This window comes from Acomys russatus, chromosome 26, assembly GCF_903995435.1.
Source record: "Acomys russatus chromosome 26, mAcoRus1.1, whole genome shotgun sequence".
Lineage (NCBI taxonomy): Eukaryota > Metazoa > Chordata > Mammalia > Rodentia > Muridae > Acomys > Acomys russatus.
This window is the reverse complement of record NC_067162.1, coordinates 35,992,620-36,017,074: the sequence shown is the minus strand read 5'-3', so window position 1 is coordinate 36,017,074 and position 24,455 is coordinate 35,992,620. Positions and strand designations below refer to the sequence as shown.

Sequence of the window (24,455 nt, the reverse complement as noted above, 5' to 3'; positions counted from 1 at the left end):
AATGGTGTTAGGTCCTTACCTTTAGGGAAGCAGGCTTCTGGAGATACTTATTCACCAAGATAGTTCACCAAGGTGCTGGAGAGGAGGGGCCAGGGCAGCGAGGGAGCTCTACTAAAAGAAGTCTGGCTTTAGATTCAGAGGATCTGGTTCAGGGCCCAACTCTACTATTTAATGTTTTTGTGGCCTTGGAATAGATGCTTTGTTTTAAGCAGTAATTTCTTCATTTGCAGAGTTGAAGGGTACTTTTCATTCTGTCCTTTAAATATTTTTTTAAAGGATGTGTGTTTTTGTGTGCGTGTCTGTGTGAGTGTGTACCATGTGGGTGTAGGTGCCCATAGAGGCCAGAAGAGAGTGTTGGAGCCTTGTGCTGGAGTTTGCCAGCTGTGACCCTGGCAACGTGGCTGCTGGCAGTGGAACTTGGCTTCTCTGGAAGAGCTGCAGGAATTCTTTTTTTTTTTTTTTTTTGGTTTTCCAAGACAGGGTTTCTCTGTGTAGCCTTGACTGTCCTGAGCTCGCTTTGTAGACCAGGCTGGCCTCGAACTCACAGCGATCGCCTGCCTCTGTCTCCCGTGTGCTGGGGTTAACGGCGTGCGCCACCACGCCCGGCTTGCTGCAGGAATTCTTAATTGCTGCTGCCCTCTCCAGCCCTGCTGCTCGCTTTTTTTTTTATTGTGACAATATTCACCATTCTAAAGTGGACACTTCTGTGGCATTTGGAATATCACAGTCTGCCTTCCACTTGAAGTAATGTATATAAATGTGCTTTATAAATCACAGAGTGCTACAAATAGCCTGTTATCCACCTCCAACCATTTTTCCATGTCCACATTGATAGCTGTGAGTCAGAGATAAGTGCATCTCCTTTAATGTCACTTTGAAAGCAAGCACAGTCAGTGATGAACAAAGCTATGTTTATGCATCGTGCTGTCACCCTGGGACACTGTGGAGCATAGAAGATAACTGGGTGCTATGTTGTTTTGCATCTGGGATCACTTGCCAAGAAATGAGACACTGTTCTTCGGAGCTGACATCTCTGGATTCATGTTTGCCTTAAAAAAAAATAAACATGAACGTTGGGGAGTGTTATCGGGAGGAAAGGGGAGGATACATAAGTGAGCTCTTGTGTAATTATGGTTTTAAACAACAGAGTCTAGCTATAAACCAAATGCGCCCCTCAGCTCCCCTGAACACTGGGTTTTGCTAAGTCAAACAGCAGTCCTGGGGTTACTAAGTTTCCTTTGAGTCAGTGTCTCACCAAGGCAGTGAGAACGTAATGCTTTGGGTGGATAGCATTTGGTTGGGCTTTTTTTTGTTTTTGTTTTTAAGATTTATTTATTTATGCATTTTATGTATGAGTGCTCTGTCTGTCTTCATCCACACCAGAAGAGTTGATCAGATGCCATTGCAGATGGTTGTGAGCCACCATGTGGTTGCTGGGAATTGAACTCAGGACCTCTGGAAGAGCAGTCAAGTGCTCTTAACCTCTGAGCCATCTCTCTAGCCTTGCCTGGCTTTTCTACGTGCAGATTTTCCTCAGTGACCCTTGCATACTCATTCCTGAGCGGGAACTCATGAAGAGTAGGTAGGAAGTGGACTAGAAAGAGCCATTTGCATACTGTAGAGTCTTAAGAATTATCCAAGCATTTGGCCCAGCCTTATTTTTCAATTGGTGTGTTCCATTCCATTAGCATAGAGAAGGCTATATGTGGTAGACAGCTTATGGTATTTGAGAAAAATTTCTCCAGATGGGTCTGAGCCTTCTGTGTGTGTGTGTGTGTGTGTGTGTGTGTGTGTGTGTGTGTGTGTGTGTGTGTTTTAGTTTTATTTTTTTTAAAGATAGGTTCTTAGCAAGGTGGTGGTGGCCATACCTTTAATCCCAGCACTTGGGAGGTAGAAGCCGGTAGATCTTTGAGTTCAAGGCTAGCCTGGTCTACAGAGTGAGTTCCAGAACAGCCAGGGCTACACAGAGAAATTCTGTCTCAAACAAACAAACAAGACAACAGCAAAAAAACCCGATAGATTCTTTCTGTGTTGTCAGGGCTGGCCTGGCCTGGACTTTGATATGTAGACCAGGGTAGCCTCAAACGTGTGGCAATTCTCCTGCCTTTGTTTCCTCAATGCTAGCATTGCAGGCCTGAGCCACCACGCTTGGCGCCCATCATGTCATTTATTTAATGAACAGTTCCAGCTTTGGTTTTGGCTGATGCTCCGTGGAATAATCAGGGTTCTCCCCTTGTTGCCTGTAGCCTTTCAGCAACGGCTTAGTGACTGTGATGGTCCCTCAGCTGCGGAGGGAAAACAGCCTGCTCCTGTGGAACGTGTTTGACTTGAACACTCCCGTTCACACCTTTGTGGGCCATGACGACGTGGTCCTGGAGTTCCAGTGGAGGAGACAGAAGGAAGGTGAGTGAGGAAGATGGCTGTCTGGTTTTCTTCTGCGCTCTGGTGGACAGCTGACCAGTCATCTGGCCCCATAAGGAGGTAGCGGAACCAGAGGGCAGGGAGGGCTGTGTTTGTTTACACATGGATAAAGGCCATGTGTAGTGTTTCCCCCTCCCCAGATCTCTTCTCCAGTGTCCATTGTAATGTCTCCTGCATGGAAGAGATCTGCTCCAGTAAGAGGGTGAGGGTTTTTTTTGTTTTTGTTGTTGTTGAGTCATTTCAAGGGCCCAAGACTCTAGAAGCTTCCAGAGTCAAGCCGTGACAATAGCAGTTTTTATCATGTAAGTGGGGCACACCTTTAATTCCAGCACTCAGGAAGCAGAGATGAGTTGTTCCAGGCTAGCCTGGTCTACAGAGCCAGTTTCAGGACATCTAGGGCTACACAGAGAAACCCTGTCTCAAAAACAAACAACAACCAAAAAACACCCAACAATCCCCTCCAAAATAGTAAAAAAAAAAAAGAAAGAAACCAAACCAAACAAAAACAAAAACCCCAAGAAACCCTAACAAACCAATAGCAATTTCCCTCCCTCTCTTCCTCTCTTACTTCTCCGTCTGTTTCTTGATTGATTGGTGCTGGAGATCAAATTTAGGACCTTACACTTGCTGCTGAACTATGTGTGCCGCCGGTGTTCACTCCCAGTTTGTGAATTCCTAAAGCTAGTGTAGATTTGCCCTGTTTTTGAACCTTCCATAAATTTAATTCTTCTGGATGTATTTTTAAATTTGACCTTCTTCCTGACCTACAGTTGCTCTGGTGCAGTTGCACTAACATGTCTCCTCAGTCAGCTCTCACTGGCTGCCTTAGGCTTTGGCTTTGGCTTTGGTTTTCACTGTGGGAAAGGATCAGCATGTGGTAGCTAAGGGCAAAGGACACCTGTGGAAGGAGGAGCCAAAGGGGTCAAAGGGGCCAAAGGGGCCAAAGGGGTCAAAAGGGTTAAAAGGGTAGATGTTGCTGAAGGATCACAGTGCAGATCGAGGAAAAAAAAAAAAAAGTTAATTGAGGGGCTGGAGTGATAGCTCAGTGGTTAAGAGCACTGTCTGCTCTTCCAAAGGACCCAGGTTCAATTCCCAGCACCCACATGGCAGTTTACAGCTTACAACTGTCTGTAACTCCAGTTTCAAGGGATCTGACAATCTCACACCAATGCACATAAAAGAAAATAATTTTTAAAAATTTAATTGAACAAAAGGGAAGCTGTTTGATCATTAAGAGAAAAATTCTAAAGCAGATTGAGGCTAGAAGCCAGATACCTAGGTAGTAAAAGTGAGGCAGCAGGAACTGTGTTTGCTGCTTCCAGGACAAGGAGTGGAAGGAGTGGGATGGGCAGTTGTGACGGCAAGAAGAGGCTAGAAAGGAAGTCAGTGGGAGAGCAAGGCCCCTCAGGAATGAGTGCGGATGGCATGGAAGCTGCAGGTGGAGGCCCTTAGGTATCCATCCATTTTCCTCAAAGCCAGTGGCATGTGAGGATAGATACAGAGTCAAAGCTTTGATGACCAGGAACCTGAGACTGGATGGTGGAACTCAGCAGCGACTCAGAAGGTTGCCCTCTGGTTAGGTGTGCCTCAGGAGCTATTAAAACACCGAGAGAAAACTGCTGGGTGGAGGTGACAGAGAAGCGACCCATAAGAAGAGAACTCTCCTTGGCCCAAGCCCACTTACCTTGTTGTCTGTTGTTTCAGTTTCCCCATCCACAAATGAGGGAATTGGGTGAAATTGACTCTAAATTCTTTGTTGTCCAAACATGGCCACGGAGGAGAGTCTACATGCTCTGTAGATACCCTCATGTTTTTAAGCTGTTTCATGAAGCATCCTAAGCTTCCTTGGACTAAACCCAATATCTAAAAAAATATGATTCAGATAATTCAGAGGGCTAAAAGGTTGATTATTGACTTTATAAAGTCACTTTATCAAAATAAATGTTTTGAATAGTGAGATGCCATGATGCATAGAAAACAATTTATTCTTACAGAAAAATTACGTTCATACCAGTTTCTTGGGAGCATGTTTGCGGAGGTGAGTATTTAGGTGACACTTGAGTCGTAGCGTCACTCTCTATCTGCTAATTTGCCAAGTATTATTTCACTTCATTTACATTTCTGCTCTCATGGGACGAGAGTCAAAGCCAAAAACAGCTCTCTCGTTAGTCTCTGGTGGTATTTTTTCATGCTACTTATCACCAGTATTTTACTTTATTAATTTATTTTATTTATGTATTTACTTTTTTTTTTCTAGACAGGGTTTCTCTGTGTAGCCTTGGCTGTCCTGGACTCACTTTGTAGACCAGGCTGACCTCAAACTCACAGTGATACACCTGCCTCTGCCTCCCGAGTGCTGGGATTAAAGGCGTGCGCCACCATACCCGGCTATCACCAGGATTTTATTACATATTTATTCGCTAGTCTTTTTCCACTATTGGAATGTGAGCTTGAGCTTCATAAAGATAGGTAATTTTATTTGTGCTACTGTTTTGGGGCCTTGGTGGGTACCTGCTGTAGAATCGGATGTTCGGTAACTATCTGTTGGATGTGTATACATATGAGCGAGTGAGTGAGCAAGTGAGCGAGTGAGAGAGCGAGTGAGTGAGCGAGCGAGCGAGTGAGCGAGTGAGTGAGCGAGTGAGTGAGTGAGCAAGTGAGCGAGCGAGTGAGTGAGTGAGCGAGTGAGTGAGCGAGTGAGTGAGCGAGCGAGTGAGTGAGTGAGTGAGTGAATCATACTACCATTGCTGCCTATAACAAAATGGATGTCAAATCCAGAGGATTAAAAAAAAAAATTATTGATTCTTTGTGAGTTTCACATCATGCATCCCAGCCCTGCTCATTTCCCCATCCTTTCATGTCTGCTCTCTGCCCTTGCAACCTCCTGTCCAAAATAAAAAAACTCACAAACAGACAAAACAAAACAAAGCCTAGAAAACATCTCCTCGTGGAAGCTGTAGTGTGTCTCACTGTGCCCCACAATATACTCCTCTGTCCACATATCTTTACTTGCAAATGTCCATTGCAACAAGTCATTGGTCTGGATCAAGGTCTCTGGCATCTGCGACACCAATATTAGCTGAATGTTTTCTTTAAGATTTTTATTTGGAGCCGGACGTGGTAGCGCACGCCTTTAATCCCAACACTCGGGAGGCAGAGGCAGGCGGATCGCTGTGAGTTCGAGGCCAGCCTGTTCTACAAAGTGAGTCCAGGATGGCCAAGGCTACACAGAGAAACCCTGTCTCGAAAAAAACAAAAACAAAACAAAGCAAAACAAGATTTTTATTTGATGATCTCTAGGGTCCAAGGACTACCAGCTGGTCACATGGTCCCGGGATCAGACGTTGAGAATGTGGCGAGTGGATTACCAAATGCAAAGGGTATGTATTCAGTGCTATTGTAGAGAAATATTAAGTGGATACACTAGAAATTTAACAAAAAGCTACAAGAAATTAGAGAATATATGTTGACATTTAGCGTATGTCTGTCTTGCCCTGATGTCCTGTGTATGCCACACTGGCTTACAAGTTATTAAGAGCCAAAGTATTCTGTGCTTTAAGGCTAAAGACCATTTTCCCCTCTTATCTTAGTATGAGACAGGATGGCTGCCATAGTGAGCAAATGGCTTAGTCTTTCATTTCTATTTTTTTGTTGTTTGTTTGTTGCTGTTGTTGTTTTGAGACAGGGTTTCTCTGTGTAGCCTTGGCAGTCCTGGACTCACTTTGTAGACCAGGCTGGCCTTGAACTCACAGCAATCCACCTGCCTCTGCCTCCCCAGGACTGGGATTAAAGGCGTGCTTCTGCGGCTCAGCCTTTCGTTCTTTCTCTTCTCAATGCAATGGATTGAGAAGCCAGCCCTTTGCTCTGCAGATGTTCAGAGCCTGTCAGCCATCAGCACTACCTTCCCTACGAAGCTCCTTCCAGGGCTTTCATATACGAGCATTTGTTTCTTACATAAATAGAAGTGTCACCTGGTGTGTCGCTCTGAACTGTCACGGGACAGTCTTTTTCTCATCCAGTGGCTGAGTCGTCTGATGGTGAGAACCATGGCTCACTGGTGTTTCATACCCAACAGAGTTTCTCACAGCAGCTGCCCCAGGACTGATGGGAAATGCTGGGTGAAATTCAAAGCACTGCTTGGTCTAAAGTCATCTGAACATTTTCGTTAAGTCCTATTATCTTATCACCTTTTAAATGTATATTTTTTTCCTAGAATGTACCATTTGGTCCAAATGCTTGGGGTTATGATGGTAATTTTGTTTGTGAGTTAGTTGCAAAATTCCATAAACACTTGGAATTTAAGTTGATTTTTCCTCTAAGCATTTTTACTTTGATTATGATGTTTCCATGTCTAAAATGCAGCAATAGAGTCTGTTATTCTTTTTAATTACCCAAGAAATGTTGGTGATGGGTAAAACCTATTTTGATACCAGTTCTTAGCTGGCACATCTCTGACCTTTATGACTCCCATTTTTAAGACAGAACTCTTTAGCCAGCCACAGTGACCATTTCTGTTGCTTCTCTAGCCCTAAGTCTTTGTCCTTATGCTTGGTTTGGGTTTTGGTGCTGCTGTCAATCAGACCCAGGGGCTTAGGCATGCTAGGCAAGCGCTTTAACACTGAGCGGCAATCTCTGCACCATCCTCCGCCCTTGCTTCCAGCTCTGTGCCAATGACATACTGGATGGTGTTGATGAGTTCATCGAGAGCATTTCTCTTCTCCCGGAACCAGAGAAGACCCTACACACTCAAGACACAGATCACCAGCCCAACTCAAGCCATGGAGAGGAAGATGGTAATGTTACTGATGTCCTAGGTGAGGGGCTTACTGTGCATTCCAGAGGTATGTGGCAGATTCCTCGGAACTGACACATTTCCTAAAACATGCCCGATATTGTCTCTCCTGACAGCCATAAGGGAGGATCCTCCCAGCAGTTTGCTGGAAGAGAGGAAATCAGATCAGCTAGGCCTGCCTCAGACTCTTCAGCAGGAGTTCTCCTTGATCAACGTGCAAATCCGGAATGTCAATGTGGAGGTAAGTCAGAGTGATACGCACTCGGCCTTCATGCTTGTGACGGAGTGTGCGGCAGGATGGCGATATGTCTGTGGGGGAGGCAGTTGTGAGCTGCCTACACAGGTGCTGGGAGCATGTTTAACTGCTGTGCCATCTCTCTGGCTCCAGGCTTCTTTTTTAATTACTAAGTTTTCGAAAGAAATAGATATCTCACAAATGCAGACATTTTCTGAAGCTCATGCAGCCTAGATCTCCTTAACCCCTTAATTCACTGTGTGTGATGATGTTTGCTCTGGGAAGGGCTCATGAGTGACAGGATCACGGGGGAGGTTAATGGCAAAGCTGAATTTGGAGGCGAGTTGCCTAAATCTCCACATTACTCTACTGCTCGAGTCCACCTTCCTTTGATATCTAGTTTCCTCTGAGGCAAACTCAGACTAAGATGGTGACCAAAGGCTCTTGCTTCACTTAGTACTTGGACATGCCTGGACCAGCAGGCTGTTCTTCAGTGACAGGGTCCTAAGGAGGATGTGGGCCTGGAGAGGAGGCGCTAAGGAAGACATAAATCTGGGAGCAGGAGGTTTTGCATAAGGAGCTGTGCCTTATGCCAAGCAAACTTATTAAGAAGTAGAGCATCTTATATAAGGAAGACATGGGACGAAGTCAGTAGATGCTGTCCTACCATGAGACAAAGTCAGCAAGACGCTAAGCAAGCAGCGTTGCACAAAGGGACACAGGGCATCACAGGCACATCACAGGCACGCCACAGGCACAGCACGTCACAGGCACGTCACAGGTACATCACGGGCACACCACAGGCACACCACAGGCCCGTCACGGGCACATCACGGGCACATCACAGGCACGTCACAGCTGACCACCCAGGGTTGTTATTGAATCAGGTTACACCTTTAAACTTCTCGCTTTATTTTTTCTCATCGCAAAGTAAGCATGCAACTTTTTAGTCAACATTGCAGTTTTGAGTTGCTTTTTAAAAATGTTTTTATTTTAAAATTTTTATTTTTATTTTGTGTGCATTAGTATTTTGCCTTCATGTATGTCAGTGCTTTTAACTGCTGAGCCATCCCTGCAGCCCCTTGAGTTTTTTTCTTTATTTCTTTTTAGTTTTTTATCAGGGTTTCTCTGTGTAGCCGTGGCTGTCCTGAACTCACTTTGTAGACCAGACTGGCCTCGAACTCACAGCGATCCGTCTGCCTCTGCCTCCCAAGTGTTGGGATTAAAGGCGTGCGCTACCACATTCTGCCTGAGTTGTTTTTTTAAAGATAAACTATTTTGAGTTTGGGGAGAGATCTCTGGTTAAGAGCACTCACTGTTCTTCCAGAGGTTCTGGGTTCTGTTTCAGCACCCACAAATTGGCTCACAACCTTTTGTAACTCCAGTTCCAGGGAATCTAATGCCCTCTTCTGCCCTTTGAAGGCACCAGACACATAGGTGGTATACAGACGTACCTAAATGTATAAAATTTAAAAATATATATATATGAATTTTTTAAACCAGTACTAAAACTTAAAAGTCTATTTTCAAACTGAATTCTCCTTCACATTCACTTGTTTTTATGGGCACATCCCTTTCCTTGCTTACTAGGACCACGAGCGTTTGTGTTAACTGTTAAAATCCAGCTGTATCTTGCTGAGGGCGTGACTTGCGGGCAGAGTACTTGTCTTTCCTGTTCAAGGCCCTGGGGTCAAGGCTCAGCACTATAAATAAAATACAGCACAATACAATAAGGTAAACACTTTGCATCTGAGACCCTTTGCTGTTTGTCTCCAAAGTGCCTTGCACTTGTGCCTTGCAGATGGACGCTGCAGACCGGAGCTGCACTGTGTCTGTGCACTGTAGCAACCACCGAGTCAAGATGCTGGTGACCTTTCCAGCACAGTACCCCAACAACGCTGCTCCCTCTTTCCAGTTCATTAACCCTACCACTATCACGTCTGCTGTGAAGGCCAAGCTGCTGAAGGTATGGCTGTAACAGAGGCTTTGGTGAGGTCGAATACACGCCTGGATCAGTAGGATTTAAAAGTTCCCCGAACGCTGCAATATCTACAGCACAGCTGCTGTCCAGGCCTCCCACTTGGTGCAGGCAGTAGTAGGTTAGGGGTTCTTTCTCCTTTTTCTTTTTTTCTTCTGTTTTCTGTGACAGGGCTTCTTGTGTAGCCCTGGCCATCCTGGAACTTGGTCTGTAGACCAGGCTGGCCTTAACCTCAGAGATTAGTGAACTATAGGGAGGGGTTCTTAACCTGCTTTTTATGAGGAGTGGGTATGAATGTCCTTTAAAAATCTAATAACCCTCCGGACGTACTGGGGCATGCCAGCACTCGGGAGGCAGAGGTAGGTGGATCTCTGTGAGTTCAAGGCCAGCCTGGTCTACAAAGAGAGTCTAGGACAGCCAAGGAAAAAAGAAGAAGAAGAAGGAGGAGGAGGAGGAGGAGGAGAAAAAGAAGAAGAAAAAGAAGAAGAAACAATAACACCTGTTGACCTTTTTTCAGAAAATGTTTACAAATATTGGATATGAAGTATTTCATAAATATATCTGGAAAGGAACAATGAGTAATGTGCTTGTCAATTTAGAGCTTTGCCTTAGTCTGAGTTTAAGAACTCTGCAAGGAGCCGGGCGTGCGCAGAACTCTGCAAGGAGCCGGGCGTGGTGGCGCACGCCTTTAATCCCAGCACTCGGGAGGCAGAGGCAGGTGGATCGCTGTGAGTGTGAAGCTAGCCTGGACTACAGAGCGAATCCAGGACAGCCAAGGCTACACAGAGAAACCATCTTTTGGAAAAAACAAAAAACCAAAAACCAACTAACCAACCAAACAAAAAAGAACTCTGCAAGGTAGTTTAGTTATCTAGAAAGAATATATCCTGCTTCCTGGCAAGATATATTTTGAAGCTAAAAGATGTTTGATAATTAGAAAAAAAAATATGTATAGTGATTTAAAAATCTCAGAAAAGTAGCCCTGTGGGCTCAGAAATTATGTGTAAAATAATTTTAAGATACATTAATTTTAATAGTACTTTTATTTAGCCCAGCCCATCTGAAATATTATTATCCTGTCAATAATTAATTAGTGAAAATGAGCCAGACAGTACAGTCCTGTAATCCAGGCACCTGGAGTGGGAGCCAGGAGGACCAGGAGTTCAAGGTCATCTTTTTTTTTTTGGTTTTTCGAGACAGGGTTTCTCTGTGTAGCCTTGGCCATCCTGGACTCACTTTGTAGACCAGGCTGGCCTCGAACTCACAGCGATCCACCTGCCTCTGCCTCCCGAGTGCTGGGATTAAAGGCATGCGCCACCACGCCCGGCTTCAAGGTCATTTTAAGACTACATAGGTTTAAAAAAAAAAAAAGACTACATAGGTTTGAGGCCAGCCTGGGATACATGAGACCCTGAGTCAACCCAAATGAGGTATTTTACACTTTTCATTTTTGATATCAAGCCTTTTATACAGCTGTGATTTTTTATTTGGGGGGCTTGGTTTTCGAGATAGGATTTCTCTGTGTAGCCTTGGCTGTCCTGGAACTCGCTCTGTAGTCCAGGCTGGTCTTGAACTCACAGAGATCCACCTGTCTCTGCCTCCCAAGTGCTGGGATTAAAGGCATGTGCCACTACCTGTGAATTCTATACTTGCTGCAGCTCTGAGTTTGGAGAGAGCACATTTCCCGTGCTCCACACAGGTGGTGACAGCAGTGGTCCAGCTCATGGGCCTGTCTTAACGTGGGTGTCAGTTCATATATGTAGCATGTACCTTAAATGGCAGGAGTGCCTTAAATGGCAGAAGTTTTAATGGATAAAAATATAATGATACGTTACAGCTTTTGCTGAAATCTTTGCCCTGACTTATACCACTCTGAGCAGTTTTCCCTCCAGCACAGTGATCATGTTTCTATTATGACGAGAGTTCTCATGTGTGGAAGCAAAGTTGTAGCAGTCACGAGAAAGAAAGAGTAGCCATTCTTTTCTGTCTAAGGCTGGGGAAAGTTCTTCCCTTGAGCCCCTATGGGGACCAGTAGAAGCCTCAGGCAGGCTGGGCATGTCATCCCGCTACACATACGGACACGTTATTCTCTCCCTGATGGAGCATTGGGTCTTTTCCAGATCCTAAAGGACACCTCGCTGCAGAAAGTGAAACGCAACCAGAGCTGCTTGGAGCCCTGCCTGCGCCAGCTCGTCTCGTGCCTTGAGTCTTTCGTGGTGGGAACCATGAACTTGTTGAGCCAGCCCGTGCCTTTGTGCCTTGTCCTTTATCCCCAGACCCCGCTCCCTTTGGTTCTGTCCCATTGTTTTGTAACCCAGCTTAACCGTGGGCCGTGGGTTCCAGTGTGCTTTTTTTTGATTTCAGAACCAAGAGGACAGCGCTTCCAGCAACCCATTTGCACTCCCAAACTCTGTCACGCCACCCTTACCGACATTTGCACGGGTGACCACTGCCTACGGCTCCTACCAGGATGCCAATGTTCCCTTTCCTAGGACCTCTGGGGCCAGATTCTGTGGAGCAGGTCAGTCTCTTTGTTGTTCTTTGACTCTTAACTCTGATGGAGTGTAGCTAAGAAAGGCTTATGTTCCGCATAATTATGAGGAAATGTTAGTTTTTAACTTTTCAAGAACTCAAAACAACATATGGTGTAATGCTAAATTGGTGTCTGTGAACATAGCCAGGAATGTTTACCAGAGGCCTGGAGAGACGGTGCAGCCGGACAGAGCACTTGCTGCTCTTCCAGGGGACTCATGTCCGGCAGCTCACAGCCACTTGAACCTCCAGCTCCAGGAGATCTGGCATTCTCTTCGAGCCTCAACCGGCAACTGGACACACAGTAACACACACACACACACACACACACAGAGAGAGAGAGAAACATAAGTAAACTAAATCTCTGTAAAAATGAATGTTTGCCACAATTAAAGCCTTAACTGTTTAGTTCTGATGATCCTGAATTTGCATCTACTTAGATCCCCAATTCTTTCACCTCCCCTGGATCTTGTCAACGCTCACCTTTGTTCCCTTTAAGGGTCGGGATAGTCAGAAGCCTTGGGAACCTATGGAGATGTGCCTCAGGTTTACTGAAATAGAGAAAAAACCCTGCCTGACTGGTGGTAATGCTTAGCTTGTGACCAAAATAACCTGGTGGCTAGTGCCACCAGAAAATATATATTCTTAAAGTACGGTTACTAATCCAGGCACCGAGGCTCGTGCCTTAATCCCAGCACTTAGCGTGCTGAACTGGCGGCTTTCTGAGTTCTGGTCCAGCTTACCCTCAAAGAACAAAAGACCACCGGGCCCTGCCGTAGGCGTTCTCATGTTGAGCTCACTGCCAGCACCGTGCTCACGTGTCTCCTCTGTCAGGTTACCTGGTGTACTTCACAAGGCCCATGACGATGCATCGAGCGGTGTCTCCAGCAGAGCCTACTCCTAGGTGAGTCTGGGAGACACAGCAGGGGGCTGCAGCATTCTGGGTTTCTCTCTGCAAAGTTCATTTTACTTCTTCAGTGAGATTTTTCGTATTAAGATTCCTTCTTCAAAGACCAAGTTTCATTAACTCATTTCTACTGTACAGTTAATCTCAAAGTCCTTGGAAGACAGCTTAACAAAGGTGGCTGTGGAGGCAAATTCGGGCTGGGATGTAAGCCTGGTGGCTGTGCATGTACAGAACATGCCCAGGGCCTCCATCCCATCCCTGGACTAGGAGGGGAAGAGAGAGTTTTTAAAAAAAGTATTTTACTCCTATTACTAAACTTCTACTTAATTTTATTATTTAATATTAATCTGAAAGTAGAAATATCTATAGTCAAACAACACTAGCAGGCCACTTCTAAAATCAGAATGTGTAATTTTTCCAATTTTGTGTTGGAAAACCCTAAACTGCACTAAAGTTTTAAATTAAAATGCAAGCACTCTTTCTCTTTCTCCATGTGCTGGGAGAGCCACGGCTGCAACAGAGCAGGGTCCTGCCCTGAACACTGTTTGTCTGTGCTGCTTCTCTAATGGACAAGCTAGTGGACAGAAGGGTGGAAACTTTACAGCCACATTAGCTGGGTCTGCATTTTGGCCCATTGGTTCTTTGACTAGACAATTTCTCTAAACCCCTGTAGTCTTTTTAGGAGTCACATGGGAATATCTTTAGTTGCCAGGAGAGTTAAATCACTGGTCCCTGAAAAGACAATGAGAAGTGTGCAGGCTGCAGGCGGTGAAGAATTCTCTCTGGCGTCCTAAATGTTGACACTGTACAGTAGACTTCTGGGTCTCTGGTATGGTGACCAAGGAAACTTGGAAATCTTCCTGCTAGAAACACAGCACTGCGTGCACTGTACTGAGAAGACTGTGCACCAGGCTGGCAGGATGACTCAGTGGGTAAAGGCACTTGTTAGTGGTGACCTGAGTGTGATGCAGGGACACCCACAGGATGGGAGGAGAGTACCCATTCCCTCAAGGCATCTTCTGTCCTACACACACACACACACACACACACACACACACACACACACACACACACACGCACGCTTGTGTCCCTCCACACACTGGCTTGTGTCCCTCCTCCCAGAAAATATAATCAATGTTTTTTGAAAGAGAGGATTGAATCCCACGGGTGAGTAGATGGCTTTGCTTGAGAGGGACCCCCTGGGTTCTGCACTAGTCCAAGCAGACGAAACCTTGATGCATAAGAACTGAGGTTAAATACCCAGGGCCAGCACCTGCTCGCCAAGGGAAACCTTAACTTGACATCACATGTTCTATGGGGCTATTTTCCAGGCAGTGGTCTTTCACTGAACTTTACTGCTCAGTGACCAGCACTTGGAGCAAGATACAAAGCACTGTCCTCACCCATAAAAGCTCCTGGTCTCTTTGCCAAGCCCCAGAGGAGACCGGTGTCCTGACGTCTGCCACCCTTGTTTAGTTTGGTCTATTTTTAAACTTTATTGAATTAGAATCACGCAGCATGAACTGTTGTATGCCTGGCTTACTTTGTTCAACTTAACGTTATTGAACTTGATTTGAGTGGCTCCATGGATCAATAATTGCACTGTATGAACATAACTCAGGGTAATTCATTCTTGGATCATGTCCTGTTTGGAGCTGTTAAGAAAACAAAAAATACAGGTTTTTTTCTCCTCCTCCTCCTCCTCCTCCTCCTCCTCCTCCTCCTCCTCCTCCTCTTCTTCTTCTTCTTCTTTTATAGACATACTAATTTCTTAGCCCAAAGAGTAGCACTGCCAAGTCACAGGACAGGCATGTGTTTAGCTTTGAGACCTTTTGTGCTCAGTGGTGAGGGCATTTTGTCTCCTCTCTGCACAGGCTCAGGACACTGCTTGCTGCACATCTCTCTGTATTACCACTCTTTTCGAAGTCTGTCACCATGGTGGGTGGGAAAGATTATCTTGTTGCTTTAATTTGCATTCCAACAATGATGACTAATGATGTGAGCAGCTTTGTGTGCTTAGTGACCATTTGGGTGTCTCCTTTTGTGATGTACCCATTCAAGTATTATGTACTGTGTTACTTACTTGTGGGAGTTATCTATCTTGATTGCAGATCTTTTCACTCCTAATCTATGACTGGTTTTTCTCCCTCCTTAATAATATTCAGTGAACATAGTTTTTCAATTTTGATGCTGTCTAATTCATCACTTTTTAATTTTATGGTTAGTGGTTTTTGCATTGTATCAAAAAGAAAAAGAAAACCCTCAATTTACATCAAGGTCACAAAAATGCCATTCTGTGTCTGCTTCTGAGAGTTGATAAATTCCTTGTTTAAGGTCATTGGTCCATTTCAGTCTCTTTAGTGTTTATGGTGTGAGGTAAGGGTGAACATTTGTTTTACTTAATAGCAATGAACAGTTGTTCTAGCACCATTTATGCAGCCTGCCTCGCTTTGTGGATGAAAATTGGGTGTCTTTTCCTGCACTGTAGTTATTCTTTTGGTCTAGTCGTCTCCCCTAGGTCTCATCGCTCAGAGTGTGACCCTCTTGAAGCTAGTGGTGGTGGGTTCTCAGAGGTTTTCTTTGGAGTTTTTGTTGGCTATTCTAGGCCTTTGCCCCTCCATAAAACGATGTCAACTTGTTAGGTTCTACAATACCTGCTCATGTTTTCATTGGAATTACTCTGACTATGTGTATCAGTTGAGAGAAATCTGATGAGTTCTTTTTCCTTCAATTTTTAAATTTTATGTGCATTGGTGTGAGGGTGTCAGATCCCTGGAACCTGGCGTTCCAGTTGTGAGCTGCCATGAGGGTGCTGGGAATTGAACCTGGGTCCTTTGGAAGAGCAGACAGTCCTCTTAACCACTGAGCCATCTCTCCAGCCCCAAAATCTGATGTTTTAATGGTGTAGAATTTTGTCATTTCCTGGTATGGTGTGTCTTTCCTTTTTTTTTTTTTTTTAAAGATTTATTTGTTTATTTATTTATTATTTATTTACACAGCGTTCTGCCTGCATCTGTGCCTGCAGGCCAGAAGAGGGCACCAGATCTCATTATAGATGGCTGTGAACCACCATGTGCTTGCTGGGAACTGAACTCAGGTCCTTTGGAAGAACAGGGTGCTCTTAGCCTCTGAGCCATCTCTCCAGCCCTGAGTCTTTCCATTTTTATGAATCTTCTTTAATGACTTTTAGGAGTATTTTGTGCATACTTTTTCTAAGTTATTCAACTTTTTTTCCCTCTTTTTGAGACAGGGCTTCCCTCAATTGCTCAGACTGCCTTGATTTTTTTCAGTGATTTTTACATTTATTTACGAATGTGTATGCACATGTGTATGTACATATGTGTTTATGTGCATGTGTGTGCATGCATGTCTTTACCAGCTGAGTCATTTTGTGATCTTCAAGTGATTAATTCTCTTATCTGAGAACACATTAGAGTTTTGTAGATTAGCCTTGTACCTAAAGCCACTAATTAGGCTTAGTAGTTTGAAAAGTCCTCTGAATTTTCTGTGTATACAATCATAAAAGAGTCTGTGCTTCTGCAGACTGCACTTTCCAGCTTTAAAAGCTTTGTTGTTTTTGTTTCTTTGTCGGAATTCCCCTTTCTTTCCCATGTCCGTGTTCTGGTTTCATCAAAGGCTAAGAATAAGAAAATACTTGGCATAGACGGTACATCCAGTAAGGATAATTCCTAATTCAACCACAGGTCTCTCTCAGCCCTATCTGCTTACCATACTGGCTTGATCGCACCAATGAAGATCCGTACCGAGGCACCTGGGAACCTGCGTTTGTACAGCGGCAGCCCAACTCGCAGCGAGAAAGAGCAGGTCTCCATCAGCTCCTTCTACTACAAGGAACGGGTAAGTGTCTGAGCCGTTGCTGTTGATTCTTACCCTTCTGGGCTCTTGTTTCTGTCCCCTGTGTGCCATGCACAGTAGTTCAGCTAGTAATCCCTTTGCAGTCTTTCACAATTAGTTTATGCAAGAAAGGCCATGGCTTTCTTGCTTGCAGTTGGTTTAAGCTGCTGTAGTGGAAAGAGAAGTGCTTAGTTCTTAGATTATACTATAAAGAGTACACTTCACTCCCCCTTTAAAACATGCCTTGGCAGTCCCTGTGCATTGAATTGGTTCCCATATTTCCGGTAGAATAGCTTAACCTTGGGCCTCCATGATGCTCTGATGCCTGTCAGCACACTGAGAGTTGCTTCTACAAGCTGGAGATCTTGATGGAGTTGGAACTTTGTGGTTGTAGGGTATAATGTTGATCCCTGGAAGGCTTTTCACTTCTCCTTAAGTCTACCCTAAGGTCCCATTTGAGTGGAACACCTAGTACAAAACTTAGCTGAACTTGCCCTTTATATATATATATATATTTAAAGATAGGGTCTCACTATGTAATCTCGGTTGGCTTGGAACTCACAGAGCTCCACCTGCCCCTGCCTCCCAAATGCTGGGATTAAAGGCGTGCCTCAGCACACCCAGCTTTTCTGGGGCTCTTAAGGATTGCAGTGACCCTTAAGTACTTGTTTTGGAGCTCACAGGAGCTCACAGAGCTGAGGAATGCCTAGAGGGCTTTCCGTGTTGTCAGGCAAAAACCTGCCACCAACAGGGATAGTCTTGAACAGTTGGTGCTACTGCTGACATGCTGCGCAAACTCCCTAAGAATCCTTCCCTGTGTCCCATAGTCTCAGGGCTTATGTGGCTGCAGTCACGGGCAGCAGCTGATATTTGGGATGACACAGATCTTGGGCAAAGCCATCTACCCAAATAGGAAAATGGCTTCTGTCTTCATGCCTACCTTCAGCTCTCCACACTCCCTCCCCACTTCCCAGAAGGAATTCTATTCTTCTGGCTGTCACAGACCTCCATCAAGCACCCACTAAATTCTATCTCCCCCAAGTCATTTACATTAAAAATTAGTTTTCAGAGGGGCTGTGATGGCAGTGGCGGCAGCAGCTCATACCTTTAATCCCAGCACAGAGTAGAAGTAGAGGCAGGTGGATCTCTGTGAGTTCAAGGCTACCTGGTCTACAGAATGAGTTCCAGGACAGCCAAGGATACACAGAGAAACCCTGTCTTGAAAGACAAAACAAAATGAAAAATAGTTTCTATCTCCCTTTTTCTGCAAGACTGCTGTTAACAGGGTAGAAGATTTGATAGTTGGAACACTTAGTTGGCATAAAAGCCATGTAATTTATGGTTAGGTAGCTGGGCGGTGGTGGCACATGCCTTTAATCCCAGCACTCGGGAGGCAGAGGCAGGTGGATCGCTGTGAGTTCAAGGCCAGCCTGATCTACAAAGCGAGTCCAGGACAGCCAAGGCTACACAGAGAAGCCCTGTCTCGGAAAAACCAAATCAAACCAAAAAACAAAACAAAAAAAAACCCAAAAACACCTTATGGTTAGGTAAATGAGGGTTTTATTTAGTATCAGAGCCAGTTTGAAGAGATCCTTGAGCCAGAGACAAGTCTGAATGCCCTTTTAATCATGTCACTTGCTGCCACCCATGCATGTATTTGATTGGCTGGAATAGACTGGCCCCCGTATTTGACCTTGTGCTCATGGAAAGCCCACCACAGTCCGAGTGTCTATGGTTCCAGGACAGCGACATCAGTGATGCCCCCATTGATGGCCACACTGCTCTGGCCTTTCTCACCACCAACACTGTGTTCATGAAGAGGCACCAAGGGAGCATGGACTGGTCATCCTAGCAGCTAGGGAGGACCGTGAGATTTCAGTGTGGGACACTTGCTAGAGTGCTGTTTCCTCCACAGGAAATGGGCTGTTCTAGTAGTCTGCCCTGACGTAGGAAGTTGCCTTTAAGGTTTATTTTACACAACAACCAAATAAAATGGGGAGCACTTTTTTTTTAATCGTAGTGTAGCATGGAACCTTTGTGCTGATCTATACCATATGCACAGTGACATAGTTTAGAGGATTAACATACAGCCAAGTCAAGAAGCAGAACACTGTAAGACCTTCAGGAGCCCTAGAGTGGGGGAGGGGACCCTTTAAATAGTGGCATATAATAATCTCGGAGGTAAACTGTGGGCACTTGGTTAAATTTGACCACCTTTGATCTAAAAGTCTCATGTGGTTCAATGTATTTAAAGATGCCAAAAACGAATGTCAATTGTTTTGTGCTTAATTTGAAAAAGCCTCATCTCTCCCCGAGGCTTGTTCATGCTTTATCCTGTTTAAATAGAGCGGGCATCTAAAGCAATGACGCCCATGCTCTCTTCCATAGCGGGCATGGTCCTCCACACAGACGTCAGAAATTCTCGAGGACTGTTTTCTCCTCAGGGAGAAATGCTGTCATTTTATTACTTTCAGTCTGGAAATGTTTCCAGCTAACTGAAATTTTGTGTGTCCACATTTTTCTCCTGTGTACTTTTCTATCCTTTTAGATCTCAGCCCCCGAGAGCGTTACGTGAGGGAGGCGGAAGGACTAAGGCCTAGTAAGGAGGAACTGCACTGAGGTTGCAGTCTCACGCAGCCGCCTGACAACTGTGCTTTATGCCTCTTGTGTTTTTAATCTGCCTGGCTTAGGCTGAATTTATACTCACCCAGTGTTCTTTAGATGAAATGACAAGGTTTGTTACTAAAAACTTAAGTGTGAGTGACCTAAAGACCTGTGGAGCCAGGTGTGGTGGCGCACGCCTATAATCCCAGCACTTGGAGGCAGAGGCAAGCAGATCTCTGTGAGTTCGAGGCCAGCCTGGTCTACAAAGTGAGTCCAGGACAGCCAAGGCTACACAGGGAAACACTATCTTGAACCCCCAAACCTCCCTGGGGGAAAAAAAAAATCTGTCAAGTCTCTCATAGGTCAGAAAGCACAGATACTCACAAGGGCACATTTGGCAAATAGGCCAGTGATTACCAGCCCAAGAAATAGTGTTTATCCTGGAACTCCTAATAAATGCTGAGCATTGGCCTCCAGGCGTTTTCCAGATTTGCAGCTTCTCATCTCTGCTTCAGTTTATGTTATTAAAATAGTGCGGATGTAAGTAACTGAAGAGGCCTTTAAATTAACAGAGTGGCATCCGATTTCCATGGTCAGTGTGGTATATAGCCCACCCCATACCAGAGCCCCCAGGCTAGCTGGAGTGCACAGAGAGCGCCCTCCTCAGCTTCCTTTATTTCCCCAGCATTGTCCAGAACTTAGCTTTGCAGCCTTGGCTCATTGCTCCCCAGCCACACTGGGGACTGAGCCTAGCAAGAGCAAGACTGTGTTCTTCACCCCTGTGAGGTGAAGGGGACCTCTTTGCTTGTTTCTCCACTTGTAGTGGGACCTCAGGCATCATAAGAGTCCCTTATACCTTCATCAGTTGACGCCAGTCTGCTTATATCCCTGCACAGTAACTAAAGACTAAAGAGCAACAGAACTTGAGGCAGGTGGGTTGGGGGAGGGCAGGGGCACAGACACTGCCCCAGTTTCCCATTTTGCAGCATATATACCTATAAATCCATCAGATGTGGGGGAAACTTTCATTTTATTCTATATTTTTCCCTTTTAATTTTCTTGGTGTTTTTTTTCCTCTTCCTGGGTGTAACGTTTTCACGCACAGATGTCTCCTCGCTCTGCCCGGCGACGTTGGTCCATACAAGCAATTAACGACTTCCCGGTACTGTGCGCTGTGCAAATGCTCTCCTTGACTAATCCTGTCTCTACCAAAGGCCCAAGAATAAAATGCCACCTGCCTGGCTTTGAGGAACCTGAATAACAGGCTAGCTGGTGTTCAGGACCAGCAACAATAAATTTTTTGCCCTGGGGAGGCAGGCACTAAGGACTGCCTCCTTGCCGGTCATGGTATTTCAAATGGGTAAACACTTAAGGTTCACTAACGGGCTTCTTTGCAAATGAAACTCACTCCTGGGATGTTGGATGAGACCCTGATCAAATGGCTTCAGCTCACCTGACACCACTTGGGGCACTTCTGCAAATTGCATGGAGCTTTCAAAAGCCCACCTTTAGCATGGGGTGGGGGGAGCAGAGGAAGATAGAAGAGACTTTGCCATTTAGTTTTTATAGTCTTGGTCTGATTCAGAGAAGGAAGAACCTGCTTGCTTCATTGGCATGCTCCATGAGCTGGTTTCATCCTTTGGGTATTTTCTGGAACAAATTTTTCTTCTTCCCATTGGTATTTTCCATCCTTAATAAAATTTGCTATGGACATCCTGTGTTCCTTTCCTCCCTTCCCTACTCACTCCTATTGGCCATCTCCCTCTTCTGTCTTCCTCTCCCGCCTCCTTCATGTTTCAGTAGTGACAAGGCATCCTCAAGGCAGCCTTGAGACCTTGTGTCAATTTTGTTTGCTATAAAGAGCGCTTAGAACAACTGACCAATACCCGTTTCCTATAAAAACCAGTTGAAACCAGGAGCCTGGAGTAGCAGGAGCCACTGCTCACCAGCTTGCAGAAGGAACCACCAGCGTGGCCTCTTTCCGCAGAGAGCTGCTTGATTCAGCTCTCTTGCTGAGTCTCACTGGTTTGCAGAATCCCGTTTCCAGCGCTCTTTAAATAGGAGCTCCCTGCCCACTCTGCTGATTGCGCATTGTTGATGGGGTTGCTGCGAAGCAGTTGGTGGCTTATTCTTGGGCTATTCTGACATTTAACCCGTTTACTGGCATCGATGTTGCCTCCTGTTGTAGCAGTAACAGTAGTGGTGCAGTCACGAGCTGGCTAGTGGTTGTCATTTAGTGGCTCCCCTCCCCCCAGCCCTTCCTTCCTCTCCTGTCCTCTGCCATCCTCCACGGCTGCCTCGCCAGGGTGTTCAAAGGGCATCCCAGAGCTCACCGTGCAATAACCTGTCTGCCTTGCTTTGTCTCTCTCCCCTCAGTCTCTTCTCATACTCCTGTGAGAAAGGGCATTTTCTGTTGATGGAGCACAGGAAAGACCAGAAAGGCAGAGAGTCTTGCCTCCCAGAGGTACCATTTTGCCGTACAGAAAGGAATCCACCTTGAGTCCTATCTGGATGGGGCTGGAGCAGTGTAGGAGGGCAAAGTGTTAGACCGGGGTGCCCTTCCCTGACCTGCACAGAGTAACTGCACCTCAGCCTTGTATGTCTGTGCTCGCTATAAGCAGAGACTCCAAAGAGAAACCCAGCGATGTTACTTGACAGGTGTGCAGACAGCAGAGAGTATTAAGGAGAAAGTTAGGTTTCAGGAAAACTGATGGGGTAGGAATGTTTCTTATTTATCTTCTTACCAGGGACCTAAGGCCTCAGCTACCATCCGTTTAAAGATTTATCATGTTTTCATTTAGGCAGGTTTGTTATGTTTGAATTTCTATAATTGGCCGTCCAATGGCTCAGTGAGTGATCCATGTAAGCTAAAGGGGAGACAGTAGAACTGCTATCCTATAAAATGAAAAACAAACAAACAAAAGAACAGACACCGCTGTTTTGCCCCTGCAGGATTTTGAGGAACGTTTTACAGTTATTCTTTGCTAAATTAAAACAAACAAACAGTTAAAACCCCACAGAAACAAAAGCACTAGTGCTGTCCCATAACTGCACTATGTATTTTATCCCTGATGGCAGGTAAAATTAGGGTGACCTTATGTTGGGGAACCTTCTTTTATAGCAGGCTGATACAGCTGTGTGAGGTCCCACAGGCATTTTGTAGACACCCAATACATATCAGTTGGAAACTGCTAGAAGCTTGTTGTCTCATGCAGTCCCAGGAAATACAGGCCGATTTCCATAATTCAACGAGGGATAGATAATTGCAGAAGGTTACTGAAGACCACTGCCTCTCTGTTTTCAAGGAATTGACGGCTCAAATTTGTTTATCTCTCCTGATCTCTGCAACCCGAAAATGGGAGAAGAGTCTTAAGACATCTCTGGACTCTAAATAAACTCACAAAAGAGAGAGTGTGCTCACATGTGCCTGTACACACACACACAGACACACACACACACACACACACACACACAGCACATTCTCAAGCTTACCTTGAAACCCAACGTCCTTGACTGAATATGGCTTGCCCCAGGGAAAACTGTGTACCACTATTCTCTTAAGACTAGAGGCTCCCAAGAGAAATCTAGTGCTGTTACTTAACCGCTGTGCAAACAGCAGAGGCCCCTGAGGTACCTGCAAGATGTTAAGGACAAAGCCAGGCCTTCAGCAAACTATCCTGGGTTAGCAGAATGCACTCATGATGCTTGAAAAGTAATAGGAAAAGTAACTACAGAAGGATGCTTTAGGATCTGCATCATTAGAATCAAATGCCAATCTCTTTATGTACAGAAACTGATCTGCTTAAAGACAGACCAAATGACTTAGGACTTAAGTTTTTTCCCTTGGTTGATTTTTTTGTTTTTTAGATTTATCTATTATTTATACAGTATTCTGCCCACATGTGTGCCTGCCCACCACAAGAAGGCACCAAATCTCATTACAGGTGGTTGTGAGCCACCATGTGGTTGCTGGGAATTGAACTCGGGACCGCAAAAATGGTCTTAGCTGGGGCTGGATATGTGGCTTAGGTGGTAAAGTGCCTGCCACAGAAGCAAGAGGACCTGTATTCAGATCGCTAGCACCAGTATAAAAGCCAGGCACAGTGACCAGGCCCGGGTCAGTAGCCCTAGCACTGGGAGTAGGCAGAGTCAGGCTATAGCCGGCCAGTCTAGCCCAGTCTGTGAGCTCCAGGTTCAGTGAGAGACTCTGTCTCCTCCCCATCCCCAAAAGGTATAATTAAGGAAGATACCAGATGTCTGTTGACCTCTGACCTTCACACACATGTATACCACACACACAAACACACGAGTGTTGCAGTTGGTAGGCCTAGTCAAGTTTCAGCTCCAAAGCTGTGACCTTGTATAAGGTTCCCATCTCCATTCACAAAATGATGCTTATATCGCTATACCATGGAGCTGTGCCGAGGTGCCTCCCAGCTCAGCACGAACCATCCAGAAGCAAGAACAACAGGAAAGTCTTTAAATCCTAAGTCAGATATGGAGATACTTGGACTTGTTCCATTATCTGTTGCCAAGTGAGCTAATCTCCTTGCAAATGAGCTACTCCTGGCACGAGAGCCTTATATAATCAGTAATATGCTTTTGTTAGGTTTGCTTTCAAAGTCAGGAAAGTGTGGCTATTTTCAGTGTACTCTAAAAGCTAGCAGGCCCTGTCCACTCTTCCCGAGGCCTCCATTTGTTTCAGCTGTATAATTAAATGAGCTTTTGTGGGTTGCTAAACTATTCAAGCAGCTCTTACTGGGTTTTTTGTTTGTTTGTTCGGTTTTGGGGCTTTGGGTTTTGGTTTTTTTTTTTTTTTTTTTTTTTTTTTTTTTGGTACTAAGGAGCCACAATGACTTCATATTTACAGTGTTTCAGAAGTCTTCTGTCCAATTCTGAAGATACACTAGATGGATCATATTCCCTTTCAAATGGAATCTTTTTGGCATAGAAATTAAAAGGACAGCTTTTTACATTTATGTGTGTATGTGCACATGTGTGCACTTGTGTAAATGGGTCACACGCCAAGGTCAGAGAACAACCCATTAAATGGGTTCTGGGATCAAACTCAAGTTGTCAGTCTTGGCAATAATACTCAGATTTTGGAAAACAAAATCTGGCTTCTAAATTT

The 24,455-nt window shown here is 45.1% G+C and overlaps 1 protein-coding gene across 2 annotated transcripts in view; it reads left to right on the top strand.

The window, feature by feature from the left end:
- The window catches only part of Wdr59 (WD repeat domain 59), a 71,542-nt gene that overhangs the window by 31,631 nt on the left and 15,456 nt on the right, over positions 1-24,455 (top strand). The window contains exons 10-19 of one of the 2 annotated variants that reach the window (XM_051168625.1): positions 2,247-2,403; positions 5,722-5,801; positions 7,082-7,214; positions 7,330-7,454; positions 9,250-9,414; positions 11,547-11,642; positions 11,791-11,947; positions 12,793-12,862; positions 16,570-16,723; positions 20,430-20,486. In XM_051168625.1, coding sequence (XP_051024582.1) covers positions 2,247-2,403; positions 5,722-5,801; positions 7,082-7,214; positions 7,330-7,454; positions 9,250-9,414; positions 11,547-11,642; positions 11,791-11,947; positions 12,793-12,862; positions 16,570-16,723; positions 20,430-20,486 — 1,194 coding nt within the window. The remainder of the gene's footprint in view (positions 1-2,246; positions 2,404-5,721; positions 5,802-7,081; positions 7,215-7,329; positions 7,455-9,249; positions 9,415-11,546; positions 11,643-11,790; positions 11,948-12,792; positions 12,863-16,569; positions 16,724-20,429; positions 20,487-24,455) is intronic. The other variant, XM_051168626.1, reaches the window with a different exon arrangement.